Source organism: Pseudorca crassidens, chromosome 13 (genome assembly GCF_039906515.1).
Source record: "Pseudorca crassidens isolate mPseCra1 chromosome 13, mPseCra1.hap1, whole genome shotgun sequence".
In the NCBI taxonomy this organism is placed as follows: Eukaryota; Metazoa; Chordata; class Mammalia; order Artiodactyla; family Delphinidae; genus Pseudorca; species Pseudorca crassidens.
The window spans coordinates 79,958,626-79,981,437 of record NC_090308.1 but is presented as its reverse complement, the minus strand read 5'-3'; the positions used below and the strand labels follow the sequence as shown (position 1 = coordinate 79,981,437).

At 34.8% G+C, this 22,812-nt stretch overlaps 1 protein-coding gene across 50 annotated transcripts in view; it reads left to right on the top strand.

Moving 5' to 3' along the window:
* Positions 1–22,812, top strand: part of RIMS1 (regulating synaptic membrane exocytosis 1) — a 473,777-nt gene that overhangs the window by 303,683 nt on the left and 147,282 nt on the right. For all 50 annotated transcript variants that reach the window (XM_067702804.1, XM_067702789.1, XM_067702799.1 and 47 more), the window contains 10 exons: positions 3,070–3,137; positions 3,722–3,832; positions 5,550–5,649; positions 9,628–9,751; positions 13,042–13,088; positions 15,111–15,223; positions 17,094–17,224; positions 17,810–17,981; positions 18,106–18,259; positions 19,396–19,467. In XM_067702804.1, coding sequence (XP_067558905.1) covers positions 3,070–3,137; positions 3,722–3,832; positions 5,550–5,649; positions 9,628–9,751; positions 13,042–13,088; positions 15,111–15,223; positions 17,094–17,224; positions 17,810–17,981; positions 18,106–18,259; positions 19,396–19,467 — 1,092 coding nt within the window. The remainder of the gene's footprint in view (positions 1–3,069; positions 3,138–3,721; positions 3,833–5,549; positions 5,650–9,627; positions 9,752–13,041; positions 13,089–15,110; positions 15,224–17,093; positions 17,225–17,809; positions 17,982–18,105; positions 18,260–19,395; positions 19,468–22,812) is intronic.

Sequence of the window (22,812 nt, the reverse complement as noted above, 5' to 3'; positions counted from 1 at the left end):
TGCATCTGTATTATTTAGAAGGTATTTTTGTTCGTTGCCTTCGATTGGTCTTATTGGAATCCACTGTGCTTTGACATTAGCTATCACAAGGTACAAGAATTTAACTCATAGAGATGCATGTTTATGCATTGTTAACATACTCTTCATAATGACCTGGGTTGAGGCAGAGGTAGTTCTCTTTACAGAAAGCTCATGTGTCCTTAGCTGACTTTTATTTGTGCAATGAAAGCTGTCTGCTTACTTATGAAGTGTAATTAACCTGCTTTTTCACAAGGAGTAGGATAAAAGTCTGTTTTTCATGTTTTCACGAAAAAATAATGCTCAAATGATAACACTTCATTGGACTTGGATATTTATGAACTTGCCATTTCAGTTGACAGAAGCATCTATATCCTGGATTTAAATTAGTGACAATAGTAAATTCATTCCTTTACAGTTGTATCGAGCACTAGAACCAAAATGCTTTTGCATCAATTCCATAAGCAAATACCATATGCATTTATCATTTTGTAGCTATGCCACCTGGCAACCAATATCTTTAATCACCTATTAGGAAAATAATCAAGGAAAATGAGTTATATTAATGAAATACTAGAGTCTGAATATTTTAGGGGGGAGTTTTGTTGAGTGTCACTTCTATTAATAATAGAGAAATGTGTCTTATAAAGACAAATTAGAGTACTTAAAACATCAATAATATCTTTACAATTTAATAATACATGGAAAGAAGAAACACATATAGTTTAAAACTACATATTTAGATTTTAGAATGTATTTTTTGTAAATCTTTAAGCAAAAATGTTATATTTTAATGGGTGATGAAATTAGTTCTAAGAAAGCTGTCAAAAACTGTTCAGAAAGCGAGGGAAGTGTAATTGTGTACTAAAATATATGCAACTCTTAGTGTATGCTGAGATACTTAATGTCTCTTTTAGATTTACATTTATTAGTCATTTTTAGTAGATTTCCAAAAACTGAAAAACAGAATTTCTAGAGCTGCAAAATCGGTTCCATTCATATGAGCACTAATGTAAGAATTAGTTCTGACTGAACACCTGAATGGCCCGGCAAGCTGTATATATACATATGTATCTCCCATCTTAAGCCAGTTTAATTAGACCCTCCATTCACCATCATTATCCTACACAGCTTACCACAGAAAACCACTGCCTGAAAGCAGTCTTTTCATAATCAACTGTGCTCAGTATCATTACTGAATTGGAAACATCACCTTTCCGCTCTTCGCATATAAGGAGCCCTTTTTGCCCAGCAGACATTCATCAGATACCAATATCTAGATTTGCTCAGGAAAAGGTGAGTGAAACAAGGTTGGACCCCCTACGAGGAGCTGGAAGATGAGCCAGATAAGGACCCCAAGGAGTCCAGTTTCTAAGATCTAAGTCATTTCCTTCAAGACACGATGAACTGGTTCCTTGAAGCCTTTAAAATAGGAAGGATTTTTGTCATTTCTTTAAACCTTAAAGACTTCTCAAAGCAGCTTCCACCTTAATGACTAATTTTTCTTCTTCAAGCCCCACAAATATCTCAGTGGGTCTATTAATTTGTCACAGTATTTCAGAATGAATCAACATTTAATGAGTCATCAGCCTTATTACTAGGTTTGTGAAATTTTAGGGAGAAAGCCTTATGAATTGCAACAGTCTTTTGAACAATCTTGGTAGTTACTACTGAGTAGTAATTTTAATTTTATTATTATTATAAATAGTCTTTCTTTCAAGAGGAATGGTGCCATAATACGAAAGGCAAAGCAACTTTAAAAATAAGCACACAAAGTTTCACAAACAGTAAAAATAAAGGAGGAAAAACACCTTTCCTTTTACAACTTTCCTTATATCCCATTAACTAAGGTGGTTCAGAAGAATATTAGAAATCTATAGTCGCCAAGCCGTGTATACCTTTTAAAGTATATGATTATGAGAAGGATATGAACTCCATGTGGAGTAAATTTTAACAGAATATAGTTTCATAGAATATACTGCTGTTATCTACATGCCATATTTGAAGAGCATTTTAGTATTTATTGTAGGATATATATCATTCTACTAAGAAATTGAAGTATATAGATTTTTTTGTGCCTGCAGATTTTAAACTTGTTTTTTTCGTTTTCTATGGTATTTCTTTTATGGTGCCTGAATTTGCCATGCCTGTCATCTACATTAAATTCTTTATTTATAACCTTCACAGACAGCATCCAAAACATATTTTCCTAACAGTGAGCTAGACATCTCACTGTTAGCAGGCATGCTTTACTCACTCTCCTAATATTTTTCTCTTGGAAGAAAATTTTTCATCGATTGAATCCGATATTTAAAATGTAAAACGTCATTTATTCTCATATGGTTACCCACTCTGGCCTTTCTGCCTATGCAAATACAGCACTGCTGCTTTCCCTTAACTTTTTTTTCTCAAACACTTTCTTTCACATTATATTTTGAAGCCAAAAAAATCAAACTAAAGGTTCATAAGTTCATGTTTACAGAGTTAGGATTTTTTAAAGTCTTTCTTATGACTTAAGTCACAGTGAATACTTTGTCATTTGTATGGAGTCTTTTGCTGAACGTTATTCTGGACATTTAACTTTCAACACCATGTCCTAAAAAAATGTGTGCCCAGTTGTAGAGACCAGAGAATAAGTTTGAAAGATATGATGAAGTTCACAAGAGTTGAAGAGGAGGCACTAAATTTTAATACTTAGTTCAGTGAATACAGTTCTAACCAATATCACTAATGACAGTCTGTACCTTGGCATGGGTAGTCCTCTGAGGGGAGGGAGGTGGAATAACCTAGATCTGTCTGTACTTTTCATGTGTTTCTGGACCGAGAGTAAAAGATAACCCTCCCCTCGTATGACGTGCATCTGTGGCACACATTCATTGCGGGCGTCCGGGTCACAGGCTGTGCAGTGCAGGTGTGTATCATCCTGAGATGTACACACTCGCGATTATGATATTCATAACCCTTTACTTTACAGATTGAAGAAGTTGCGTGTAAAGTGTTCCTTCTCCACGTGAAAGCCGTTACACTTTTCATTCTCTTCCTCCTATGCAGGTGACTTGGATTATTACTGGCTGGATCCCGCCACGTGGCATAGCCGGGAAACATCACCTATTAGCTCAGTAAGCATTCTGGGAGGGAGATTTGGGAATTCAGGGACTGTGTGTGCTGTTCGTTATCCTTTGCTGATACATGATAGATAGTAATCTTATTCTGCTCCATTTTACATTTTATGAAAGTATTGATTTCATTTGACAGTACAGTTTTGAAGAAAAAAACAGTATCGCTGAATAATAACCAATTTTAAAGTAACTAACAGCAAGGGTTAAATAACGGCTGTAGGTAGATGAGATATTATTTGGTTAATGATGTCAACATTAACAAGTCAAAATATAGAATCGATTTGATTTAGGTAAGCAGATATATTTTAAAATTTCAATTCATTTCATTTCAGAACCATAGTTTAGAGATGTACTTAGTTACTGACTACTTTTAGAACAATTTAGTATAGTAAGTACCTATTGCAAATAAAATATAGCACTAAAAGAAAATTGTTATGAGTCAAGGATAGAGCCCACCAGAATAAAGAATTCCCTCAGAGTGTCCTTAAATGAGGAAATCGCACCATGCTACAACCAATAATTATGTGTCTGTAGGAAAGAAAACAGCTGGTTTATCTTTTGTAACTTTGTTCATGTTTTAATAGCATCCTGTAACGTGGCAGCCATCTAAAGAGGGGGACCGATTAATTGGACGCGTTATTCTTAACAAGAGAACAACCATGCCCAAAGAATCAGGTGCATTACTGGGTCTGAAAGTAAGTATGCTGGTTTATGATGTTCTTAAAGGCTGAACTACAGTGTGGACTACATTCAGCAAAGTTGCTGACAATGATTTTTAAGTATCTTCTCCTCCTCTTCAAAATAAAGTTCTTCTAGTGAATATACCTTGTTAATATATTGATGTCTTATGGTATATTCAGTACTTTTATTGGGGTAATAATTTAGAATCATTTGCTAAAATGGCATACAGATGTCTTAGGAAGCTGCAATAAAATACAGGAAAATGAAATAATTTTTCTCTGACTATAAAGTTCAAGGACAATTTTTACATTAAAATGGTTTTAATGGAAAGTAGTAAAGTTAAATAATGTGGACATTATAATTTTATTATATCCTGACAAACAACACCAAACATTATTAAAGAGATTGTTTCCTAAGTGCAATACAATTTATGGTAATACCAAAAGAGTAAAATGTATCTTTTACAAATATTACCTGACTTCTAACAGATATAATCTTTAAAAAACTAATAAATTACAAAGATGTAATTTCGGTAAGAAAAAACATATATATACATTTTGTTTTCTTATGTGTGTGCATGTGTACGAGTGTTGTCACATGGTTTCATTTGCTTCCGTAAACTTAAAGAAACATTTAAAGATGTTGCTTTGGGCTTCCTTGGTGGCGCAGTGGTTGAGGGTCCGCCTGCCAATGCAGGGGACACAGGTTCATGCCCCGGTCCAGCAGGACCCCACATGCCGCGGAGCGGCTGGGCCCGTGAGCCATGGCCGCTGAGCCTGCGCGTCCGGAGCCTGTGCTCTGCAACAGGAGAATCCACAACAGTGAGAGGCCCACGTACCAAAAAAAAAAAAAAAAAAAAAGATGTTGCTTTAAAATTATTATTTACCAAGAGATTGTATTATAGTTGGATGCTAGTTTAACCTCTTCAAAACCATCAACTATTAATCCAACTAAAAATTTGTTATTCAGTTAATGTCACCTTATTAATTATTATCATTAGTTTCTCCTGCTATGAAATAATTCTGATCACTTCCACTATTGGGCGTGACCCTAAGAATATGGATCAACCTGAACTTTTGACATTATCCCTCCCATTTTTAATTATACACATTGAGCCCCTGCATTGGGAGAAATTAAACTTAGAAACTTTCCGATGTGTTTAATTTTAGTTATGGAGGAAAATCCAGGTGAGCGTGTTAATTATTCAGTGATAGAACTCAGACTTGGAGAGTTCGATTGGATCCTATATGTATTGATATTTCAGATGAGGAGGTCATTCGGGTGGTCAGGAGCTGAGATCAACTCAGGCTATTACTCTGGACCACGGTGAACTGCTTCCCCAAAGAGACCTGTTCTCGGTTTAAATCCCCAGTCTTTGTCTTAGACCTACATTCTACTAAAAACGTACAAAAGAGATCAACATCTCACGTCACATTGGGACATGATCTGAGTGTAGAAATTCAAGTGAATTTAGAGGGTAAAGAAAAAATAAATCCCAGTTAGTCAACTGTGTCAAACACCTGCTGTCTGTTGGTGAGAGGGGGAGACCTCGTCTTTTGGGAGTGCGTTGTCCCTGGTGCAGGCTCCTTTGACCACGAATGGATTGCACTTCATTTCTGTTCCTGCACCCCACCCTAAACACCTCACAAAAGCTGTAGGATTAATTCCTCAAACAAAGAAACGTATGTCTCAGTGTGAGTCTTGGGAACTTACAAATTTATAATTACCCAGGTTGTTGGAGGGAAAATGACTGACGTAGGACGCCTCGGTGCTTTCATCACCAAAGTAAAGAAGGGTAGCCTCGCAGATGTAGTTGGACACTTGAGAGCAGGTAAAGTTTCACTTTTAAACAGTTAAGTAATGTGTGCTCTGTGCATGGTGGTTTTCAACTTTGGGTAAGTTATGCATAAGTAAATAACTAATTTTAATGCATGCATACAGATTTGTTTCCTGATACGGATACTTAACTAACTGCAAAAATAGGTAACTATACCTCAATGGCAGTTTGGAGAAAATGAGTAGGAATCTTATTATTTACGTAAAAATACATAGACACAAAATGCTGAAGGATTACTAATTTTCGTAGATGGCTTCCTAATGTTGCTACAAAAATCCAAAACAGTTTAGCCTGTGCAAAAGATAACATCACTATTTAGTCCTTTATTTTATAAGCCATAGTAATTATTAAAGTTCTTCATAGTGGTCCCCAAACACTTATTCAGTACCAGTGATTTTAATAAAATGTAATCATAATCCCATTTCTTACACAGATTATGTAATATATTATTTGTTAATTTAAATGTGACCTAGATTGTATTCACGCAGATGTGCTACTTCTTGGTATTTGGAAATTTACATTATGTTACTTTGTAACCTTAATATGACATAATAAAATCATTTAATATATTGAAACATACCATACTTAGTAGCAACATACTTTAAAATTTATTTTCAAGAAACTGTTTTTTTTCATTTTAGTAAAAATCATATTAACATATTGTCTCCAGTTTGCTGTACTTCAGAGTTTAGTAGAAATCTTTTGGTGAGAGTGTCTGCTCACCCATTTGCCAGACAGTTACAGAGAAAACAGAGTAGGCTGACCTGTCGAAGTGAGGATTAATAACCTGTAGCACATGGAAAGAGAACGTTTCTATTTCGACTGTGTTTTCAGTTTTTATACCATAAGGTTATAATTATTGAGACCTTTATAAAAATATTCTATGACTGTTAAGGACATTTTTGTTGTAGTTATCAGGATGTCAGTTCAAAATCATTTAGATTTTTTTCTTCGATAGAGACATGCTCTCCAGGTATCGTACGTGGAGAAAAAACAAATGAGGGATTTTTCTCCATCTGCTATAGACACAGCTTTGAAGATGTGTACTGTACACTATTGTTTCTTATCGGGGACTATTTATGATTCCATAAGAAAACAACTCAATCAGGAGTGACTGTGTCAATAACCTGAGTCTTTGCTTGTTTAATGACTTGAAAAGAAGCCTTGAAAAGTATGAGTCCCTTGTTGCCTACTCAAGTGTAAAATACCTTTAGCTACAGAAATCTGAACTTGCAGATCAGATTATAAACATGATATCTTTTGGGTTTTTTCTTTGTGTTTTAATAGACAATTTCTTAAGAAAGTCAGTGAAGGGGTTTTTCTATATTATATATCCCTCGTAGTGATTTTCACTTAACACCCTTATGTGCCTAGAGTCTGAGAAACTTTAAAACGTCAGAAGCTCCACTTAAATAACTATAAAACATATAAGTGTACTTTTCACGTGAAGCAATTGATGTAACTGAAAAACATATTTTTAAAAATTAGATAATATATCCTGTTTGATTTACATTATTATTTAGGAACTACTTTCCTTCTGTTTGCATATAAACAGCATTGACCTTTAAAAGTACAGTTTGTTTGTTTTTTATTAGCGTGACCTTTGCAGCCCACGAATTGACCTTAGCATTTGCAGTCTTGCTGTAGCTTTTTCTACTGCTGTTCCCCTAAGTCTGTGCCCTGCTCCACTGCTTGACGTAATGATCAAACCACAAACTTGGCACTGACACTCTCCTTAATAAGACCCCTCAGTGTCTCTCAGGCACCATCTGCTCAGGTCAAAGCTCTGTAGTTTACCCCCAACTTCCAGCCACCTCCTTACCAGTCGTCTCATCCCCAGCCATGGTGGTCCACCCAGGCAGCTGTTTCCACCTCCAGGACCTGGCCAGTGCCTCTCGTGTCCGTGGTGGCTTTGCTGCTCTTGTGATCTGCCTGTTGAAGTCCTCACCATGCTTCAAAGCCCTCGTCAAATTGCTTTAGTTCTCAAGGGTTTCCTGACATCTCCCCTGAGCAGTAACTAATAACTTCCTCCCTGGCATTCCTTCTGTTCCTCAGATGAATTCCTATCATTGCCTGTAACATTTGATTAAAGGTATTCATTTCTGTATTTCTCCTCCACCAAATTTAAGGACAGGAGAAAGTCTCTTTTATCTTTGTATCCTTATCATCTACATCCCTGCCTGAAAAGAGGACTCAGATATAAATAAATATTGTTAAGGAAACCACCGTCTAGTTTAGGAGTTCTTGATTTATAAATAATTAAATACATGCATTAAGTTAATTTGATATTGGAAGTTATGCTTCCAGGTTGCTGGCTATAAATAGAAGAATTTTATAGTGCGGTGCTTTTGCAAAATGTTCATTGCAGCACATTACTGGGTAGCAAAGTTGATGTAATGGGTTGCATCCATTATTTAGAAAAACAAAAAGAACATGGTAGAATAGAAAATATCAGGGTAAGTATTGTTTTAGAAAATATATTTTCGTACACACACATACATGTATACATTCACGTGCTGTAAACTTTATTTCTTTTCTTGGTCAATAAATTTAAAAGACTGCAAATATATTTTAAATATGTATTATTATTTTTTAATATAGTGAAGTGTATTTGTCGCCTTTTTGAAAAACTGCTAGGTAACATCTTAGATCAAACGATCAGAAGTGATTTAACTACTGGTACTAACCATACTCTTTTCTCATACCAAAGCAGCATTATATGCTTTTCAAATATTTGCTTTTTTACTTCTGAGTAAGCAAACACTTGAGGGGGGGGATTACTTTAAATAATCCTAGGAAAACAAAACTTTTCTACTTTTTTTTAAAGGCATAGCTAAAAACGAAACAATTCCATATTTATCGTTAGCTTTAAAACGTACAATGATGATATTGATCCATTAGTTTGCCACACATTTCCTTTGCTACTAAAGTGTTATAGGCACTGAGAACAACAAAATAAGCAGAAACATAAGAAAAAAAACTAAGACACTCCAAAGTATCACTGAGCCTGGGATATTTCAGCTGAGCCTCCGTTGTCACTTGAAGGATACTGGGCGGAGGCATTTGAGACCTAAAACTGCTCTAAATATTTATGAAAATAAATAATTTTTCCCAAATGGTCTTTGGTGAAAACTCTAGTTAACATAATAGGTTGTTTGCATTGTGTATTTTCACATCGTAGCACTCTCCTTGATGACTCTTCAGTTATCTAACAACTTAATAAGCACTGTAGTTTTATTACTTTAAACGTATTTTCTAATTTTACTTTAATGCTCACAATATGTATTATGTATAGAACGTGTGTGTTATGAACATCTGGAAGTGGGTTAACTGTCATGCAACAGTTTTACATCTGCTTGCTTTGTAACTTGCCATATAGCTCCTTGCGTTACCCTCTGGGTATGAATTCAAATCCTTTCATGCATTTTTATTCTGTTGTGCATCTGGAGAAGGCAATGGAACATGACTTATAGTTGGGAAATTCATGCTAACAAATGTTAACTGCTGTTTCTACTAAAAGTAAAGCAGGATTTATGCAGCGTTTAATAATCTTTCATGTATAGAGCCGCCTACATTTATTATATGGAGGGCATGCTGCTAATTATTATTTTTTAATGTTTCCAAATGAGCTGTGCTAATTCCATCCCATAGCATGAGATGATTTTTATATGATTTCTGGTATTTCTCAAAAGATAAAGGTAGATTGTATTGTGCTGTTTCCAGTGACCAGTAATATTCTATTGGGGAAAGAAAAAGAAAAAAAAAAAAAAAAAAAAAGAAGAAGAAGAAAAAAAGTGTCTAGAAGAACCATTTAGCTGCCATTATATGGCAATCAATTTGCTTTCAAGAGCAGAGCCTAGACAATTAAATTATTTGTATATGTTTTGCATTTCTTTGTTAAAAAAAAACAAGAAAAGATAAAAATAAACAGAATATATAAGGTAAAAAAATACCCTTTTTTTTAAATTCAAGGGGATGAAGTTCTAGAATGGAATGGTAAACCCCTGCCGGGAGCTACAAATGAAGAAGTTTACAACATTATTTTAGAATCAAAATCAGAACCTCAAGTTGAAATTATTGTTTCAAGGCCTATTGGGTAAGGCTAAAAAAACTTACTTCTTAAGTTTAGTAAATTACATGTATTAGCAGGGTTTTTAAAAGAAGTTTATACATTCATACAGTACATGTTAACATGGATAGTTTTTTCTTCAAATATGGGCATACATTTTAGAATTTTTAAATCTCTTAATTTTTAAACTTGAATACTGAATTTTCTTCACTACATTTTAGAAGCTCCAGAATTTAACAATTTTAGTATCAAAAAGTATTGATCTGTATTTTTCAGAAGTGGACTATAAAGTAAAAATATTTTATTTTAATGGTAGAACTACTTATTTTTATTAATTCTAAACTATTATAGTATTTCCTTAAAGGGAGTCACTAACAAACTCATCTTCTTGTGATATTTAAAATAGTAATCATTTCATACGTCTACATGCACTTTTTATTATTCTACTAAGAATGGAATATTTTTTCTATATCTTTACCCATGGGTAGTTCCAGATTTTATTTAAAATCAAGCAAGTTTGAAATATTTAAACATTTTAATTGGCCATAATAATTGGTATGATATTTTTGAAACTCCAGTATTCAGCATAATTTAATTATCTACAGCCAATGGGATATTTTCTCTGTGTATAGAGTTCCCATATTGGTAGATTCTCATAACAAGTCCACAGAGTCCAGAACATTCATTTTGCCTGTCTGTAATCTTTTGGAAGGCATTTTGAACTGTCTCATTATAGTTGGCTTAATGTTTGAGTACATTTTTGGAAATTATTCCCTTTTTTGTATGCTCTAAAATATTATAGAGCCATTAATTCAAGACTTTTTATGCTGGAAGAGTTAGTAACCTTAAATTTTTGTTGTTCTCATGGATATATGTCAATGCAAAACATACCAGAAAATATAATTATCCTAATTCTCAAAGAACTGAAACTGTATGATCATATATTCCAAAGAAAAATATATATACAGAACTCTAAAATAAAGGCAAACTTATAACCAATTTTAAGTGGTGATTATTAAGAGTAAATATTGAAGGCATTTGCAGAAGTATTGTACATTTCCATGCAGATTTATTAAAAATAGTGACACTATATAATTTATGCTAGTTTTACATGACGTGTTTTAGTGCTGAGGTAAATATGAGGCTGGAAAAGAGGTAAGTAAATTGGAAAATGAATCAAAAGTATAAAAAACAAAATTTAAAATCAACCATTGTGCACATTGCCAAATACTTTCAAATATATAGTGGTTTTAAAAGTAATCAGCTAAAACGCCATTGATTCATGATGACTTAAAAATAAAAGAACTAACAGACAATTAAAGTGGACTGGAATAACACTTTCATTATATTTAGTGTTGTGCAAAATTAATTTTAAAAGTATTATTTGCATAGCCACACCTAAACTGTCTTGGATTGTGGAATTCAGAGGAATATGGGAATATGAAGCTTATATTTAAATAAAAATCAATCTAGCATCAACTTTCCAGTTAATAGGGAAATGATTAGAATCGTGGAAGAATAATTCTAGCTATATTTAATAATTGTTTAATGTAGTTGTGTAATTAATTTAAAGCAGAAAGCAGATATTTAGTCATAGTTTTGTGGGCTAGAGATTCCAAGAAGCATTCCAAATGTAATTTACATGCTCATTGACCAGCATGGTCCAACAGACATCAGCCGTCCTGAGGTACCGCCCTCTTTTGCCAACCTACCTTTATGCTTATAACTGTTATTAAAACTATTTTACCACCTTGTGTGTGAGCAGAACAATATAAGAAAGTTTGTGTAAATGTCAAGTGGACATTTATGCATTAGAATATTACTGAAGCAATGAACATTAAATCTATTTTAATTCAAAATCACTTAAAAAATTTTTTTACGACTTCTCCATAATTCTTCTTTCACAGACACATAAAATTCAAAGCTTGTGTCTGGTTTTGGAGCTCCAAATTTAATTTTCATAACTGACTTTGAGGCTGATTTTCAAAGAAGTTGTACTATCCAAAAAATATCGTTTCTAGATTTTTAAGAATTGAATTTTATTTGCCTCGATGAATTCAGGAGAAGGTAGCAGAAGATAAATAGTTGGTTTCTTGTGTCTTAGGTATTGAAAATTAGTCTAATTATTACATAAAATATATATTTCATACGAATTATTAGTTGTACATAAATATATAATAAAACGTATTTATAAAATACACAACACAGGGTGAATTGTCATTTGTAAGAAGTATAAATTGTAGGTGATTAGGAGAATTACTTTGCACAAAAAAGTGAAAATGAAGAGTCAGGAAAATCATCAAACAGAAAATGAGTTTTGTTTCAATTCTCCCCAAAAGTGCAAAGTGAAGTTAGTTCACAAGGTAAGTGGTTAGAAATTCTTAAATAATATTCTGATAATTTTATTGGGACTAGCTAACTCCAGTCTGCTTTAATTTGTCTGTTAATATTTGCATATTGTTAATCTCCTTACATTGATACTAAAATATCTTGGAAAACAGAGGTTAAATAGTTTACTACAGTATAATTTCCAAACTAAGCTGGTCTAGGGTTCTAAGCCCACAGTGGATAATGGGTGAAGCTGAGGTCATATTAAATATTTATTCAGAACAATTTGTGAGTGTGTCAGGAGTGGGTGTTCTTACAAGTCACTTTCTAATCATCTAGTAAATGGCCATATATTTAGCTAACTTCAGCATAGAAATATGAATCTCTGTATAGGGTTATATATGTGTATATTAATTATATATACACATATATAAAATATTTTGGCTTTTCTGTTGCAAGCTTGAACCATTTTTAATTTCCAAAGCAATCCATCCTTTTCATTTTTTAACTTTGCCCATGATATTCACCATATTATTTTATTATCAAGAGATGTTTCCCTCCCTTTCATTCAGTAAACTCTTTCAGATGTGTTTGTAAAGCATATTACTGATTTGTAAAATATGTGTCATTTTGATTTTCTAGAATTGAAATAAAATATTGCCTTTGACATTTTTTATTTCCAAAACCTGCTGTTTTGGTAGTAAAAATATTGTGGTGATTTTAGCCACAATATTATTCTGATTGTTGTCATGTTAAAGTGTTTTGCTATTAAATGTATAAAAACTTATTTTTCCTGCAGTTTTTTTTGTGTGTGTGGTGTTTGACATTCATGCACATTAGAAATTGCCTTTATGGTAACTCCCGTCCATTTCCACACCTGTAAAGACCCAGAAGGGTTTTCCACACCACTGAGATAAAGTGTGGCTGTGATTGCCTCAGACAGGGTGGCTTAAGCTAACGGGATTTTCACCATACCCTGTTTCTTTTAGTGACATTCCACGGATTCCTGAGAGCTCCCATCCTCCACTGGAGTCCAGTGAGTATAAGATTTACTGTCTCCTTTAGTTATATGATGTAAATGAGTTGGCAATCATGGCAGTCATGGGAAACCCAAAGGAGTTCTGCTTTAAGATTTTTCTCTTTCTGCTCTTTGTGTGTGTGTGTGTGTGGGGGGGGTGTCTATCAAAAGTTCAAAAGTCTTTATTGGCAATAACCTTCTGCATCATAGCAGTCAGGATGCACAGAGCAAAATTAATATACTAACAGTTCTATTTGCTGTACATGAAAATGCATTGTGATACTGGATTATTCAGGTTGATTGGAAATTGGCTCAGTGTCATGAACAGTGAAGGAAACAGGCACATAAATAATTCTAATACAACGTAACGGTGTCAGATATGATCATGGAAGTGAGTGGGTGGAGTAGAGGGGGATTTCAGTGGAAATAAAGGGCCAGGGGACTGTGGCTAGAGGGTTGAGTTATCTACATGGGCATTAAAGGGACTCCAGATAAAAGAAGATGATGGGGCTTCCCTGGTGGCGCAGTGGTTGAGAGTCCGCCTGCCGATGCAGGGGACGCAGGTTCGTGCCCCGGTCCAGGAAGATCCCACGTGCCGCGGAGCGGCTGGGCCCGTGAGCCATGGCCGCTGAGCCTGCGCGTCCGGAGCCTGTGCTCCGCAACAGGAGAGGCCACAACAGTGACAGGCCCGCGTACCTCAAAAAAAATGTGGAAGTAACTCAAATGTTTACCTTGCATTGGATGGGAGTTAAATTAATTATACTTGGGTTTGCTTATTATGTAACCCAGCTTATAGGAATAGAAAATACAAGGTGATCTAAGGGGAAAACAAGTGATGGTTATAAGAAGATAGAAAATATATGGATGGGATAAACAAGGAAGTGGAGATTAGGTTAGTAAATCAAATGCATAGCATCATATTCTGCATACCTGCTAGACATGAGACCAGATTTGGTTTTGAGTTTTCTAATATAAAGAGGGAAATGGAACCAATTGCATAATTTATAGTGTTGATGTTATTTAAAAGGAAAAAAACTGGTATATTAGAAACATACTGACTATTAGAAGCAACAGTGTCATTGTACTGAGACCGAAGAAGAAAATTACCCTAAGAATACTTCATAGAAAAGACATAGTAATAAAGAATTTTATAGCACTGTTTCGTCTAGTTAAAAGTCTTCAGAAGGTACAGAATGACGCTGATTTAATTTAAACGTAAGTTGCATGTATGGAAAAAAATGTGGATGACATACTCTTGGGAAATGGTCCATAAATAGTGTTTTCTCAATAAAGCTAAGTTTTGAATAGCTGTAGGTTCAAGGTTATACTTGCTGGAGTAATAGCATTCTGCAGACATCCATATTGCTGCTTGTGGACACTTTATCAGTGACCCGGGAAGAGAGGACTTTCATTTAAAATGGGGGAGAAGAGCCTCCTGAGGGGCTGAGTGGGGAGCCAGCCTCCCTCCTCCACGCATGAATCACTAGACAGCATCCTCAGACAGGAGATTGGTCTGTAAGATCAAAATCAAAAGAGATGTAAATCGTATTTTAAAACAGTGATGAATTCTATCTAGGCTTACACGCAGCTCATAAATTATATGATATGTGCATTCATTTTAATTTCAGTGAGGACAGTTCATAGTAGATGATCCTAAGATAATTAACACAACGGGTACCATCTTTCTTATCACTGATAGCATGAAACCTTTAACTGTATGCGAGGCTGTACAGGAACATACACAGGCCAATACCCTCTAGAAACGCAGAAAGTCAGTACTTACAGAGTGGAGCAAATAAATACAGTATTTGACTATATCACTTTAAATACCTTTAAAATAGACAATTAACCAAAGAAAGCACGATGATAACTTTCTAGGACTATCCCACTGATAGTAGGTCCTACTCTTATGGACGCCATTGAATTATGGTTTTATACCAGTAACAGATGCATTTAACATTTCGTGAAAAATATGTATTCTCCACACATAGGTTACAAATATGTTACTAAAAAGTACTTGATTTTTTTTTCTCATTTTAGGTTCTAGTTCCTTTGAATCTCAGAAGATGGAAAGGCCTTCCATTTCTGTAATTTCTCCAACAAGCCCTGGAGCTCTCAAAGATGCGCCACAAGTCTTACCAGGACAACTTTCTGTATGTGTCTTTGGTACATGTTGGAGACCATTAGTATAAGCTCCCTGTTCTGAGTCTGTCTTTAAAATGTGTGGCTTTCTTTGAAGGCTGTGATACGGTCCGAGTCATTTAACAGCATAATCTACTTCACCAGTTTTCATTAATTTATTATTAGATTGTTCTTTTACTCATATATCTGGAAATATTTATTGAATGCCTACAGTGTGCCAGATGTTCTGAACAGTAAGTGATAAGTGATAACATGAAATAATAAAGTATCAGTTATTTTTTGTGTGCTGTATAAAAGTTTCTAAGGTAAGTAGTTGGTTAGATGTAATAAACCTAGAGAGTCATGGGCTGTTTACTTAACAACCTCTTGAGCCTGGATCCTGAGAAACTTAAATTTAAGATATTTTTTTAACTTCTTAAGACATTTGATGAAACTTTGGTTGCTGATACTAGTGTGAAAAAGCTACAGTTTTCTTCACTGTTGTTTTATATGTGATCTGGGAAAAGCTGGAGTAAAGAAAACATGGCTAGTTATTAGGAAAAGCTACATTTCTTCAGATTATGGTAGAACACGGGACATTTGTGTTAATAACTAAAAGAAAATCTTGCTTCACATTGTTCTATAAATAGTTGATCATGTGCTACTTCGGTAATGTGTGAATTTCTATAGTCTGTTTTTGCTGCTCTTCTCTTAGTTTTAATTAAACAAAGAAGATAACTGTAAGTTTGCTGTGATTTTTGAGACGCTTCCTGGTTTTAGCTTCTGTTTTTAGTAGGTTAAAGATCTTTGTCTAGTCCCTGTGCTATTTTATCTGCCCTGCCGTCTTTTTTATTTCAGTGTGTGTGTGGGAATCTCTCATGCACTCCACCTATTTCAGGTTTATGAACAACACACCTCTGGTATTAATTAGGAACAGAGGTATGGATTGGTACAGATCCGGGTTTGAATTCTTAACCTGCCCCTTACTACTCCCATGTTAAATTAGCTTATTTTGTTCTAATGACTCTTAAATGTATTCTGATCTATACCTATTAAACAACGCATGATCATAATTCTTACTTAACCATAAGCCCAAAACTAACTTCTAAATTAAAAAAAAAAATTAAAGTTAACATTGTCCCCTGCCAGCACAAATACTGCACTGACTGCATTAGGAGTTTGCAGGTAATATTTCAGTGTGCCATGTTCCTGGATTTTGTTATTGAGGTATCTTGTATCGTAGGAGAAATACCATTTGGCCTTCGCTTGGTTTAAAGGCATTTACGCATTGTACCTTCCTTTGCTCCTTTCCACGTCTCTCATGAAAAGTTATCTGTAATAGGTTAATTATAAAAATTAAATAAGAAAAAAATTCCAGAAAACAGCAGTACCTGGTGTACAGAGGCATACAGCAAATGCGTTTCCTGATGTCTTCCAAGTTACCTGCGTATATTCTTCCCAACATCAAACATTTTATTTCAACTACAGCTGGCGCTGCAGAATGCATTTAGTCATGCTATAATCATTATTAAGATACGTATAATCACCAAACACTTGGCATTTAGCATTTAAAAACAAGGACAATTATTTCAATATCCCCCCCTCTTCCCTTAGTCTTTTCTAAAAATTTTATCATTAGTTTTATTCCATCGCATGATATAAGAGACTATAAATCAACACTGCAGGCCCGCCTCTTGTAAGTCACACTTAAAATGCGTGAAAAGTCAAGTTCTAAAATGGTTATGCTTTCAAGTTGGTATTCTTTGCAGAAATAATATCTATAATTCAGTTGTATTTTGCAATTTGAAATTTCCTTCTTCAAGAATAATTTTAGTATTTTTTGTGAAATTATAATGCCTCATGATTTTTACAAATGCTAATTTCTTTCTCCATTGCTCTTAGGTGAAGCTGTGGTATGACAAAGTGGGCCACCAGCTGATTGTAAATGTTCTGCAAGCAACAGATCTACCCCCAAGAGTAGATGGGCGTCCCAGGAATCCCTATGTAAAAATGTATTTTCTTCCAGATAGAAGGTATGGAATAATTTTAGAAAAAGTATGCAAAAATCTTTGCTAATTAGAAAAAAGTAGAATTTCCTCTCTTGGGATACGGTTTCGTATATGTTTTAAAGCTTTATCGAGGTAGAATTGACATACCAAAAATTCCACATACTTTATATATATATATATTTTGATGAATTTGCACATATGCATACACCTGTGTTATAGCTTTAAAATGTAATAGATACTTCTCTATGAGGGAATAAACTATATTATCCCTAAAAGAAATTCCCTCAAGCCTTGTGTTTCTTTAAAATAATCTGCCAATTTTAAAATTGTCCATTACCTTGTTTCCACATCTATTAGTCTTTGACAGCCACATCATTTAGAATGTACCTTTGTGTATGCGTTTCTATAATTTCTATAATCGTAACTACTGCCTACATTGTAGTTAAAACTAGAATCTTATTAAACTCGATAGTCTTTTCAGACTTGTATATTAAAAGTTATGAATGAAAGAGAGTAAACATCCCAAGAGCAGCGCTGCATGGAACTACAGTAGGTGGCAGCATATACTTGCGTTTGCTTTTTCATTGACAAAACATACTTATTTTTCAGTGATAAAAGTAAAAGGCGAACCAAAACAGTAAAGAAAGTACTAGAGCCAAAATGGAACCAGACTTTTGTGTATTCACATGTGCATCGTAGAGATTTCAGAGAACGGATGTTGGAAATAACCGTGTGGGACCAGCCCAGGGTGCAAGAAGAGGAGAGTGAATTCCTTGGAGAGGTGAGGGGTGTCGTGAAGATCCGGGTCAGACGCCTCACGAGGCTTCTGTGATGTGCATTTTTATGGCTGCTTTTATTATATTTGGGGAACGGTGCTTGATCTAACCCGAGAGCTGCCCTTTCAGATCCTCATAGAGTTGGAGACGGCGCTTCTAGATGATGAGCCTCATTGGTATAAACTTCAGACTCATGATGAATCCTCACTACCTCTGCCTCAGCCATCACCCTTCATGCCACGGCGACACGTCCACGGGGAGAGCGCCAGCAAAAAGCTGCAAAGTAGGTTAAGGCTCTTTTCAGTTACCAGAAGTAATTGTGTCGTTATGATCGAATCCGAGATAAACATTCAGGGTGTTTTTTCAAATGTTCATTAGAGATCGAAATATTGAATAATCAGTCATCTATATAAAGAGGCTTGGCAAAACCATTTTCTGCATTTTCCCAATGAAAGTAATATATACAGTACAGTGGAGTAATTCCACAGCTGAAAGCTTAAAAATTCTCAAATATAATTCTTTGCCCAGTCCTGATGGAGCTGTTCATTGGTTGACTGATGGGGTAATTTTTGTCATTATTGGTGGGTTGCTGCATAGAACATCTTAATAACAGTATAATTCCTGGATATTTTTAGTGTTGTTATTTGTGAGAAACAAGTTTTCAAAAGCATTGTAAAGTGTGTTTGCTGTTGTTCATCTGGTGATTGGGGAAAACACATTTTTTTTCTGTACTTATTAATTTTTGAATTAATGACAAAATCTCTTATTGAACAGATGAAACTTAGAAGCTTCATTTTGGTAATCTGGAACCAAATTGTTTTCCTCATATAATTAAATACTTCATATTAGTGCTTCTCTGATCAATCATTGCCTCAAAATTAATGTTTCATGCAGTGTGATGGCTAATTTTGAGGGCTAAACATAAATATTTTATAAGGGGCCCTGATGCCCTTTCAATAATATGAACTCGGTAGAGTTCCAGCCAAGAAAGTTCTCTTTGAACCTTTCCGCTCAGCCCCATCCTCCCTGAACTGCAGAGGAGGGCGCATAATTGGGTAGAAAACAGTATACACTTTGCTATAGACCTTAATTAAAAACAATTTGAAGAGTCAAAATGCTCTTCTATGAAATCCTCTTCCTTCTATGTGTCTTCAGTAATTATGAGGATGCTGAGAATATGTTATCCTTGGATAACGAATATTTTTTTAAACATCAGCTCTGCATTAACTTCGTAGTACATATATGTATAAATGAATCACTTTGCTGTACACCTGAGACATCGTAAATCAACTCTACTTCACCAAAAGTGAAAGTATTTAGTAAGAATGTAATTAGCTTTAAAAAAAAATGTGACCATGTCCTCCACATTTCCTGACCCGAGCGGACACAGAGGTATCTGTTTGCCTTCCTGTCGTGCAGGGTCCCAGCGAATCAGTGACAGTGACATATCAGACTATGAGGTTGATGATGCCATTGGAGTGGTCCCTCCAGGTGCGTGGGGGAACGTGGCCGGCTTCACTGTGCTTCCGTGCTTGCTTTGCTGCCAGCTTCCAGACGTCCTTGGGTCCCATATGGGAGATTTAGAGCACGGAGAAGTCTGGATTATACTATTCCATGGTGACTTGTCTTCCAAATTATTAAGAAAGTTTGAGGTGGACTAGTAAATACTCATTTAACATCCCCACTTAAATTAGTCAGCGTCCCCCTTAGAAGCTAACAAAGTTCAAATCATCATTTCACAATGCTCTGAGCAGAAGTGAAAATATGACTTTTGAAAGGATAGAGTTAATTCTGTAATAAAAATTCCATTCTCCTGTGTTTATACTGTATGTCTATGACTTCGCTTCCTCCGTTTCTGAAAATAATGTAGCCTTCCATGGAATACACTGAGACAGGTGCATGGCAGGGTTGAAAACTGCATGTGGCATGGCTTAGCTTTTAACGCTCTTGTGAAATGCTCAGCACTGATTATACGCAGAATGTGTCTGTATGTTTTAAAATAAGGAAATGCTTTAGAAAGATTCAATATTCGTTTGAAGTCATTGTCTTTTTGTCATTGTATAAATTAGTAAAGTCTTTGTGACACTGTGCAGTTCAAATCTAAGTTTCTCATCTGAATCCAGTCAGAAAGTGAGTCAAACCAAGTAGTGAAGACGTATTTTCTTGGCACTAATCCTGTTCCCTTTATTTACTAATGAAGAGTGGGGAGATATTCAAATAAGAAGACATTAAAGAGAAAATCTTGGGGCATATAAATAGGAGTTCTTAAAGACATTTCTTTGGGACAGTATTGACAGATGTTCCCTTAATTTACATAATTTCTCAGGTGGGGATGCACTTAATTTGAGGGCAATGGTTTTGGTAAAGTCAGTAGACATTACAAAGACTAGTGACTGAGGTCGCAATTTAGAGAGATACATACGACTTCATTAAAACTGGGAGAAAATTATGGAGAGTTCCCTAAAATTAAGCTTCATTTGCTCCATGAAACTCAGAGAAAATATTGTCTTTGATCACTGTATGAAAGTAGCAGATATCTTAAAAACAATGAATCTGGTTCTGTGCATATCTGTGTACTTAGATATTACTCCTTGATATCAGACCATCAGGGAGAGTTTGAAATAATAGTGGCTCATTGTGGATAACAGTTCCTGTTTTGCTCTCTGAGTTTGTTGATTTAGAAAAGGATCAGAATAATTAGGCACACTCTACCCAGAAACTTTCACCCAGAGTTTAATAGAATATTGTCTTTATGGAATTGAAAGGGGGAAGGTAGTTCTCCATGGTACCCGTTGGCATATTTAAGTAGAATTCAGACGATTCCTCGTAGGAAAGGGGTCTTGTCAACAAACCTTTCTAACAAGAATCTTGGCTGTTAATTCGTCTTAATGTTGTCACTTCTTACTCATCTGAATAGAATTTACTTCTGTGGGTGGTTCTCACAGGCTATTCACCTAAAATTTCACATTTTTATGATGAGGCCGGATAGCGAATGAATGAATGAATGAATGAACGGCTAATTCAACAAATACTTACAAAAACGATGAGTTTCTTCTTTTTTCCCTGAGAGACCACATGGGTAACAGCCAAAGTGGGAAGTATAGGACCGACTGCAGTGGTGTTAGTTAGTGTTTGGAACCACCAAAGAACACTGAATTCTAGATATATCTATATTCCATCCTGATATAAACATATGATTATACATGTTTATATCAGGGGTTATCCTTTTACCATAGAGAAGCAGTGTCTGAATTGTCGTTTCAAATGATATCCATTTTTATTTAGCATTTAAAATGTAACGAGGCAAACTTTTAATAGAATAGAACTAATAAATTACGTAAGCCAATCAGTAATATTTTATGTTCCCGAGATTTCTTCATAAATTAATAAAGAAGATAATGGAATTTATTTATATTTTAGGGGTGCCCTTCAGTGATTCAAAATGTGTATATGGTAGCTTCTAAAGATATAATAAACAATACATTTTAAGTGAAGAGGAAAGATAGTAAAATAAGGGCAAGAAGCTAAAATAAAGTGAGGGGATAAGTTAATAAACAAATGTGTTGATACATTACCAGATATTCTAAGAGGCTGATTACAGATTTCCTAGTGTCCAGCATAGGGAGAAATTTGTTCACGCGTGGATGCCAGGTAGTTCTACGTGTGTTTAACACACTCAATGAAGCTTCTGGTTACGTTTGCTGAAGCAGCTGGAAAGTGTCATTTAGATGTTCTACCGCAGCTGGGCCTTGAACTTCCTAATACCTGGCTTCTCTAGGACCACAGGGTTCTATGTCCTCGTTTGATGTATTACCACCTTTAAGCAGTTGAGACCTCCAGAGCTACATCTTACTACCTTTATGGTTATCATAGCCTTATTGTTACTTAAAATAAGTAATTTCAGCTGCTTAAGAAGAATAAAAATAACCACACACGGAATGCCCTCATCTGAGGCCAGGCGTCTGGCAACCTCAACTTTCAGACCATTACTGCAAGTTCAGAAAATGAAACAACAACAACAACAAAAACAACCCGATAACTTTGAACTAACTGAAACATTGAAATGAGCATAACATAGCAGTTCCTTCTTACCTTTTTTCTGAAGGCAGAGTTCATGTTGTCAACAGTAAACTAAACATAATATAAAAAAATGAATTATTATAAAAAGCAGAGAAAGGCCTATGAATGCATATTAGGGTAGGATAAAAAAGACATTAATCTCTGTGTAAATACAAAGAATCCAAGAAAAAAATGAAGTATACCCTTTTACAGAAGATGCCTAAAGTCTCTAAAAATTACTTCAGAATCATTAATTATTCCAAATCGAAAAGTTCCATTTTTCTACCTTGAGTATTCACTGAAATCGTGAAATGGTGTTCCCAATTCAATCCTGACCTTCCATAATTACAATATAATTGATACCAGATGTTTTCAAATGATACCAAATTGTAATTTAAAATGTTTTAAGTAATTCAGACTTTGGATTAATTATCTTTAAAACAGCCACCATTATTTTTTAATATTGAACGATGAAATAAATTCACGACATGTGAATTTAGTTGGTTTCGTTCTAGACTTAATATTTGTATGTCTGAACAAGGAAATTTTCTACATGAAATTCAAAATAGTACCTGAATTGCTCTTATCTTTGTCGTAAAATGAAATTATAAATTATACCACTTATGTTTCTATTATTTGGTCCTTTACCGATGTTTTTAGAGAGTAACAAAATAGCTGAGCTTCTTTGGTGTCAATATTGTCAAATTGGCCTTTATGTAATGTTTAAAGACCTTCTGTATATTCTAAGCTTAGTCAAAAGATTATACAATCACAACA